At 38.5% G+C, this 8,615-nt stretch overlaps 1 protein-coding gene and 1 non-coding gene across 2 annotated transcripts; one reads left to right on the top strand and one right to left on the bottom strand.

The window, feature by feature from the left end:
• The first annotated feature begins 4 nt into the window (after nt 1-4).
• VPS29 (VPS29 retromer complex component) lies at nt 5-8,344 on the top strand. The gene is made up of 4 exons (XM_037144742.2): nt 5-87; nt 4,937-5,128; nt 7,381-7,616; nt 7,847-8,344. The coding sequence occupies exons 1-4, from the start codon at nt 85-87 to the stop codon at nt 7,962-7,964; spliced, it is 549 nt and encodes a 182-aa protein (XP_037000637.1). The 5' UTR covers nt 5-84; the 3' UTR covers nt 7,965-8,344.
• LOC119048921 (small nucleolar RNA SNORA51) lies at nt 3,151-3,281 on the bottom strand. Its single transcript, XR_005082414.2, has one exon. It is a non-coding gene; the product is annotated as a small nucleolar RNA SNORA51 (small nucleolar RNA).
• Nucleotides 8,345-8,615: the final 271 nt, after the last annotated feature.

Genomic DNA, 8,615 nt, shown 5'->3' with positions numbered 1-8,615 from the left:
TGTGGACGAGGTGGGCGGGTCGTCGAGGAGTCAGAGGAAGAGGGCTGTGGCGGTTGTGGTAGCTGAGCGGAGCCCAGTGACAGGATGGTGAGGATGGCAGCTGCGGCGACCGAGGCCTGGCTCTTCGCCGGGGGGCTGCGTCGTAGGGAGCCTCTGGGAGTGTCTGGGCGACGGCTTGGGCGATCCTGGAGGCCTGGACGGATGCGGCCTGGGCCTGGCCCGGGGGAAGGCCCTGGGGGAGGGAAGGGAGATATGGGAGCGGCCACTTCTGAGTGCAGCCGGCTCTGGCCTGGCACCCCAGTCCCAGAGGCCAGAGGACGTGTTGGGGGGGGAAGAGGCCCCTCACTGCTGCTAGTCCTGTCACAAGACCCACATGCCGGAGCCGGGAAAGGCCTTTGGCTCTGTGCTTCGACTGTCCCCGAGAAAACGGTTCCCCTGCGTTTCCAGACGTTTCCCTACTTCTTCCCCGCAAAAGGCACCTCCCGCTGGTTCGGGTGTACGGGTTACCATCCCCCAGTTGGCGAAATCTGGCTTCTCAGATTCAAAACGGGAAGTAGCGAGCAGGATCCCTCAACCAATGTAGTTTGGCACCTAAGGAAAGGATTAAAACGATCCCTTTTGCCCCTGCAACAACGTGCAGCTGCCAGTGCACTGTGGTAGTATGTTCTCAAAAAGACTGCATTTTTGGCTCTTCGAATTGTTGGAACTACTGGTTTACCTAGGATGCTGCGACCCTTTAGAGTGGGGTCCCTTAGTAGTCTGTAAACTCCTTGAAATTGTTTTGAATTTTTTGAGAATATGTACCGTTTCCTAGATAAAAGGGCCAGTGTTGGCGCTAACGGAGTAGTTTGAGGAGCTTTACTTCGTTCATTCATCAGATTGGCCCCGCCTGCCACGAGCCCGGCCGTCACCCTCTCCTCGCAATAGGTTGCTATGCCTGAGACCTTCCTGCAGAGAAACTCCGGGAGCTGCTACTGGCGAGGGCTCATAGCTGGAATCGGTGTTCAGAGGTGCCCTTGAGCCCTTAAAAAGTTGAGAACAGTTTCCAAAGGAGCTCTGACTATCTTGGTATTTGTGTTGATGAGGCTTAACTGTAAAGGAACTTTAACTTCTGACGGGTGTCCATTAAATTTTTAAGATTATCACAAGTCTATGACAAACATAGCCTTTGCGGTGGCTGATAGACGTCACAAAGATTTATGGTATATGCTTCTGCATATAATGTAGAAAGCTTTCATCTCACTTTTGATTTTTGCTTATAAATAGACTCCAGTTTAGAGCATTTCACTTTACAGTAATTTTGAGACAGTAAGCCCTGGGAGAAGAAGGAATTTCCCAACATGTCTTTGAAGTTACTTTTTTTTTTTTTGGAGAGGTGAACATTTTTTGAGGGTAGTTATACTGGCATATCACTTTTCATGTCAAAAAGAACTGGGCAAAATTTAGCATTAGCTGATTCTTTTATAATTAAGAGCATTTTATTTGGCAAAGGAGACTAGAAACATTTAATGCTTAGTAGTATCCAAGAGTCTGTAGGCAGCAAACTTCTGTGTGGGGAAGGTCCATTTGCATCTGGAGAAATGTGTTTGTTTATTTCATCTTTGGTTGGTGACTTCATTTCTTGATATTTGTAGTGTTGTGTTAGATTGTGTATTCAAAATAATCACCTAACTGCAGCATAATTTTACAACTAGAATTTTTAACATAAGATAATTAAAATCAATATACTGGAGGAATAAATAAGCCATAAGAATCTGGAAAATATTAGCTTTCATTTAAGCCATGACTGCTGAATTCTCTGCATTGTCTTATATAATTCTAAACAAAACAGGAAAATGAAAGGGATCAATGTGGAGAATAAGTTTAGGGAAAAAAATCGACAGGGCAAAATTTATTAAAAGTGTGTGTGCATGCGTGTATGTGTCATGTTTAAAATACAGCAAATGGTTCTTTTGGTATTTTGAGCAAAGCTGATTTTTAACATTTTCTTTCATAACACTCCGAAATCATTAACAATTGTTTGCATATTCATTTGATATAAGTTTTTTTGTGTTCTTTTTTTTGGTTTGTTTCTTTTTGTTGCTTTCTTTTAACATTGGTCATGTTTCACCCCTTTTTTTTTTTCCATTCCCCCTGTCTGCAATCAACTTCTTCATTCCACTAAGGCTGGGCACAGAGTAAGTTTCTTCTCTTAGCTCCTCCTAATAATGGTGGTTGGGTGTCTGATTACTGGGATTTTCACCCTTTTATACTTAGTCAAATAGGAAATAACCAAATTCCTATGCTTTGATTGGGTTGGTTCTTTGTTTGAATTTAACAAGACTGCCATTTCCAGAATCTTTTGCTCTCTTAAAAGCTATGTCTAACCTAAATTGTCAAAGTGTGGAATTTGGGCAAGGGCACTCCTTAAAGTATGACACTTGTTTTGTGACACTATTCCCCTATTACTTTGTCACCTGTAGGAAACCAGAGTCCTAGTTAGGATCTTTACTAATCTGAAATAATTGCTGTGTGGTCATTCATACAGTTATGTATTTTTAGAATGTTGATAGTCTAGGCACATGGGCATAATCCACAGCACACTGGAGAATTTAGGTTGTCAATCATTATAAAGTAGCATGTCTTACTAATGCTCTTTCTGGTTCATTAAGATTGAACAGCTCATTTATTTTTAGCCCCAAACATTTTTAACCTGATACAGATATGTACCCTTTTGTGAGTTTGAGGTTATTCTTTTTTTTAATAAAGAAATGTACTTTTTACCTTTTTCTCAAATACCAGCTTTCCACATTAACTATGTACTTCAATCCATATTTGAAGGGATCCCCCTCTAAAGACGAAGATTGTTCTGTCTCCAGGTACTTTTGTATTGATTACCAATGAAGGTGGAAACTTCATGGTGGTTTTTAGTTTTACAAATGTTTTATCCATCTGGATTGAAACCATATTAAGTCATTAAGCAAATGCCAACTAAAACTACTCTTTATAAAGAGGAACCTTGTTTAACAATTTATTTTAAAATGCGTTAATTTTACTGCAGTTACTCTACTTCCTGATAACAGTTCCTTTCCTCTGTATCACTTTGATATTTGTTGCCAGATCAGTCAAGCTTAGTTTAATAATTATTTGAATTTCACACATTTTTTCCCCTCATGTCCCCCCTCACGCACAATACAGACCGGGCAGAGGCCTGGGCTGAGGTGTATACGGGGTGAGTTTGCTCTGCCCCCTTTCTGGGCAGGCCTTGTGAGAACACAGCCTGTGGTAAGCACCGAGAGGCCACATTTTGTTTTTTATTAATTTCAATTTACAAAGTCGGTGGTGACAACACCATTTTCTGCTCTATTTTATTTTCAATATTTAATGTTTTCTTTGACATTAGGGAATAGTCGTGCCTTTTTAAAAAGCAGTTAAAGGGCACATACATTTATGAATGGGACGTCTGTGTGGGGAAACATGCTGTCATAGAATGAGGGTGCTTATACTTATCAACATGAAGAAATTGATCGTTGTCCTTTGGAGGGCAGATTTTTATTTTTATTTTTTTAAGATTTTATTTATTTATTTTTAGAGGGAGAAGGAGAGGGTGAGAAACATCATGTGAGAGAAACATTGATTGGTTGCCCCTCATATGAACCCTGACAGGGACCTAACCTGAAACCTAGGCATGTGCTCTGACCAGGAATCAAACCAGCTGCCTCTTGCTTTGTGGACTGATGCCCAACCAATTGAGCCACACTGGTCAGGGCAGATTTTTTAAAAATATTTTATTTATTTAGTTTTAGAGAGATGGGAAGGGGGAGAGGGAGGGTGAGAAGAGTCAAGTGTGAGAGATACATTGATCAAGTGCCCCTTGCATGCCCCCATCTGGGGGTCCCAACCACCACCCAGGCACGTGCCCTGAATGGGAAGTGAACCTGTGACTCTTCGTTTCACAGACCCACACTCAATCCACTGAGCCACACCAGCATGGCAAGAGAGCAGATATTATTTTTAAATGACCTTTTTGACAATATCTGTTAAATAACTGAAAAAATGTTTACATGTAAAATCTCAAAAATTAAAATTTTACAGGATTAAGAATTTTTATCATCCGAGACTATGTTCCTCCTGCTAAATTCATCACTTGTTTAACTGACCTCTTTTTTAATGCTCTAATGCACATGACAGATTGTGAAAATGTTATTTTAAGTTTGGAAATTAAACAGAGTACGTAAGCAATTTCATGTAGACAATATATGACAGTGAGGATTTCTAATAATGAAAGAAAGAGACAAAGATTATAATTCAAAAGCATACAGTTGCCCTATTGAAACTTTTTGAAGCATAGGCTGTTTTTATTCTTCTATAATATAGAACTAATAGTTTTAAGTAGCAAATATGGTAAATTTTGGCTATTGTTCCTTAAAATACTTATCAGTCTAGTAAACATAAAGTATAAAATTAACTTTTTCTCTGTCATTACATTTCTAACAGTTCTCTTTATTAATGTCCCTGGAATCAATACATGTTATTTTACATTATAAGTGCAGAAATATGAATTAACGGATCAATCTTCAAAAATTCTAAATTCCATAGGGCCTAGCAATATATTGTCATTTTGTAATTTTGTTATTTAGTATAATTTATAGGTCTGTAAATAAATCTCTTTAGAAAGCTTGACTTTATTCTTGGTAAAAAGAATGATACATATTGTGTGGTATATTTATTTGTGCTCAAATTTAAAAAGATTGATTTAGAACAGAATACATCATTATATATGTGATATGTGTGTTCGTCTAAATGGTCATGATAAGGAATTGTATGAATAACTTCCGCTCTTTCGTGTTCTGGAATCTCTGATTAGTTCAGTTTAAAATGGGAGTTACTAGAAGAAAGTATCTTGTTTTGACATCATGCTTAACATTACACTTTGTCTCACCTTGACACTTTCAAGTTGGTGTTGGTATTAGGAGACCTGCACATCCCACACCGGTGCAACAGTTTGCCCGCGAAGTTCAAAAAACTGCTGGTACCAGGGAAGATTCAGCACATACTCTGCACGGGGAATCTTTGCACCAAAGAGAGCTATGACTATCTCAAGACTCTGGCCGGGGATGTTCATATTGTGAGAGGAGACTTCGATGAGGTGATGTATTTCCCTTTCCTTCCCAGTATTTCCTTTTCTTTCTTCCATTCTTTTTTTTTTTTTGAAAATTTTATTTATTTTTAGAGAGAGGGGAAGGAAGGGAGAAAGAGGGGAAAAGAAACATCAGTTGTCTCTTGCAGGTCCCCAACTGGACACCTGGCCCACAGCCCAGCCATGTATCCTAACCAGGAATCAAACTGGTGACCTTTCAGTTCACAGGCCCAGTGCTCAATCCACTGAGCCACCACAGCCAGGCCCATTATTTTCTTTTCTTGATTTTATGGAGTAAAATTTTTCTCAAAAAAAAATTGCAGAAAAAATTGCTCCACAAATTTTTCTCAACTGTTAAAGATCCTTTTTTATTTTCCAAATGTAAAATTACTACACATACCCCTTCCTGTTTGAAAATCACTGATTTCAGATTGCTTGATAAACATATTAGATACTTGTTCTAACTAAATCAACACAGAGTAAAGTGGTTTTGTCACTATTTTTTATACTACAATCATTCAGTTTATAAATTTTTTGTTAGGAACTTTTCACCACCACCTATACTACTCTGTTCCAAGCACTATGTCACTTTCTTGTATTCCAGCTTCCTGACTCTGCCCTTCCTCCCTCCACAGTTTGTTCTCCAAGGAGCAATTAGATGACCTTTTTAACATGAAGATCAGCTCACTAATCTGTAGAAAACCCCACCGTGGCTCTGTCAGAAGTGTTAACTAAAGGGCTATGAGGAAGTGTTGAGGTCATAGAACTGTTCTAGATCTTCATTGTGGTGGTGCTGACGTGACTGTATGCATTTGTCAAAACCCCTTGAACTGGACACTTTAAAAAGAACAGTTTGACTGTATGTAAGTTATATCTCAATAAACCTGATTTAAAATAAACAGTTTTGGGGGTCCAACTTTACCCATTAATTAGAAGGAAAATTTAGGCAGGTTATGTCCTTTCTGGCCCTAGTTTCATTCTATGTAAATGCGACTGGAATAGATGACTTCTAAGACCCCTGCCAGTACTAACATTGTATAATTTAGAATGATCAATATGATTCTAGCATAAACATTTATGTAGGATTCCTGGAAATACAAGCATTTTCATAATTATTTAACTTCATTGGTACTTTTTAATGGGGGTCCTTTATACCAAACTGAATGACCATAGTGTTGGTTTTGGGTTGTTTTTCCCAGTGGATTTTAAGAAGTTTGAGTAAATTAGACGTGGCACAGAGGTGAAAGATAAGGGAATGAGAAGGGAAGGGGCAAACTTCTTGTCAGTTATGAGAATATAGGTCTGCTTTGTTAAAAACAATAGGGGTTCTGTTTGTGTTATGCTCAAGACAGTTTCAGTACCAAGAACTCAAATTTTTGCTATAAATTTGCTAAAGTTACAGACCCTGGAATCATGTACCAGAGTTTAGATCTTGGCTTAACAACTTGGTAATGGTTGTTAACCTCAGGTTATTTTAACCTCAGTTTTAACCAGGCCTCAGTTTTTTTCCATCCATGAAATGGGGGTCAGAATAGAACCTACCCCTTAGGATTGTTTGTCAGTATTTGGTAGGTTGACATTTATAAAGCCCTTAGAATAATTTGTGATCCATACTAAGTACTATGTGTTTTAACTATCTTCATTTTTCAGCCATCTATATAACTGTTAAAACCTGCAGTGTCATTTAAACTCACCGTAGCTTACAGGTCATATGCCCAGGATTCTTAGGTAGAGGAACTCCAAATTTGGGGGACTAATCATTTTCTGCAGCGTGCTCAAAGTAATCTGTATGCTATAAAAATAAACACAAGAAGAGACTGCATGGAAATTCCAGATATGTTTTGAGCATAGTTACAGCCTTAGAGACTGAGAAGAAATCAGATATTTAATCAATATGTTGGTCGTGGACCAAAAAATCCATGAGATAAAATATTTAAAAGCAGGTTTATTTGTTTGTTTGTTTGTTTGTCTGCCCTGGTCTGGTGGCTCAGTTAGTTGGAACATCATCCCATATACCAAGAGGTTGTGGGTTCGATCCTAGTTCGGGCGCATGCCTATGCTGTGGGTTCAATCCCCAGTCATGGTATGTATGGGAAGCATCTGATCCCCATTCCTCTCTCACGATGTTTCTCTCTCTCCCTCTATCTCTGAAATCAGTAAACATATCCTCAGGTGGGGCTTTTAAAAAATAAATAAAGGCAGGATTTTTGAACACTGGTATCTCTAAAACTTATTTTCCTTACATCAATTTTGTACTTTAGAATCTGAATTATCCAGAACAGAAAGTTGTGACTGTCGGGCAGTTCAAGATTGGCCTGATCCACGGACATCAAGTTATTCCATGGGGCGATATGGCCAGCTTAGCCCTGCTGCAGAGGCAGTTTGATGTGGACATTCTTATCTCAGGACACACACACAAATTTGAAGCATTTGAGCATGAGAATAAATTCTACATAAACCCAGGTTCTGCCACTGGAGCGTATAATGCCTTGGAAACGTACGTAGTATGTCATTTGGGAATTTGGGGGGGTTATAAATTTAATAATTTCACGTGTGATTGCATTAAACATGCAACCATTTAAATAATTATAGCCTTTTTGGTGATTATTATTTTTAATATGTAACAACCAGATTTCTCCTGGAATCCAAATTGTCATCTTAAATTGAAATTTACAGTGCTACTGCTTTCTAGTGTACAACACTGACATTATTTATATTTTCTTCCAGAAACATTATTCCTTCATTTGTGCTGATGGATATCCAGGCTTCAACAGTTGTCACTTATGTGTATCAGCTCATTGGAGATGATGTGAAAGTAGAACGAATCGAATACAAAAAATCGTAAAGCCAGGCCTGTCTTGATTTTTGTTTTTTCTTTTTTTTAATTCCCCTGTTCAAATCAAAAGTAATTAAACATTTAAGAGCCACAAAATTGTATCCCTTTTATAATATTTTGCAGTAAAATACATCGTCTTCTGTTAATACGATGTTCTAAGCTTCTTGTAAACTATTCAGAATTTTATTTAGTTTAAGTATATGATTTCTATGAAAAAATGTCCACCACACAGTAAATGGTCACATGTTAAGAAAAATTTATCCTTGTAAATATCTTCAAAGTTGATATTTAGGACTTTATTACAAAAGTAGTGCATGAGGAAAAAGAATCTGGACTTTTCCTGTATACATTTTTCTCTTCTCCAGGAATAAAGTTACCTTTCAGTTACACTTTCTTGACACACTTTCTTGTTTTGCATTTTAAAAACCATGAAAATGAGAGATCAGATGCAACTGTGGACAAGGATTGAAGTGATGGGATGGACGAGATGCCCTTTCAGAGCGTTCTTGTTTCTTACAACATCCTGAATCATAACGCTGAACTCGGAGTTCACTTTCCAAATAAGGTACCATAGGGACAGAGTAAATCAGCAGAGATTCTTCAGACGGCTGCTTTAAATTGCCCTCGTCCTGCCCTGGCTGGTGTGGCTCAGTGGGTTGA

This window comes from Artibeus jamaicensis, unplaced genomic scaffold, assembly GCF_021234435.1.
Source record: "Artibeus jamaicensis isolate MK-2021 breed Jamaican fruit bat unplaced genomic scaffold, CSHL_Jam_final contig_525, whole genome shotgun sequence".
Classification (NCBI taxonomy): domain Eukaryota; kingdom Metazoa; phylum Chordata; class Mammalia; order Chiroptera; family Phyllostomidae; genus Artibeus; species Artibeus jamaicensis.
Note: the sequence above shows the minus strand (reverse complement) of the source record. Positions and strands in the feature narration are given on the sequence as shown.

Coding starts and splice junctions, on each gene's coding strand:
- VPS29 (XM_037144742.2), top strand. Junction 5,129..7,380: donor TGAGAGGAGACTTCGATGAG/GTGATGTATTTC, acceptor TTTGTACTTTAG/AATCTGAATTATCCAGAACA. Junction 7,617..7,846: donor GCGTATAATGCCTTGGAAAC/GTACGTAGTATG, acceptor ATTTTCTTCCAG/AAACATTATTCCTTCATTTG.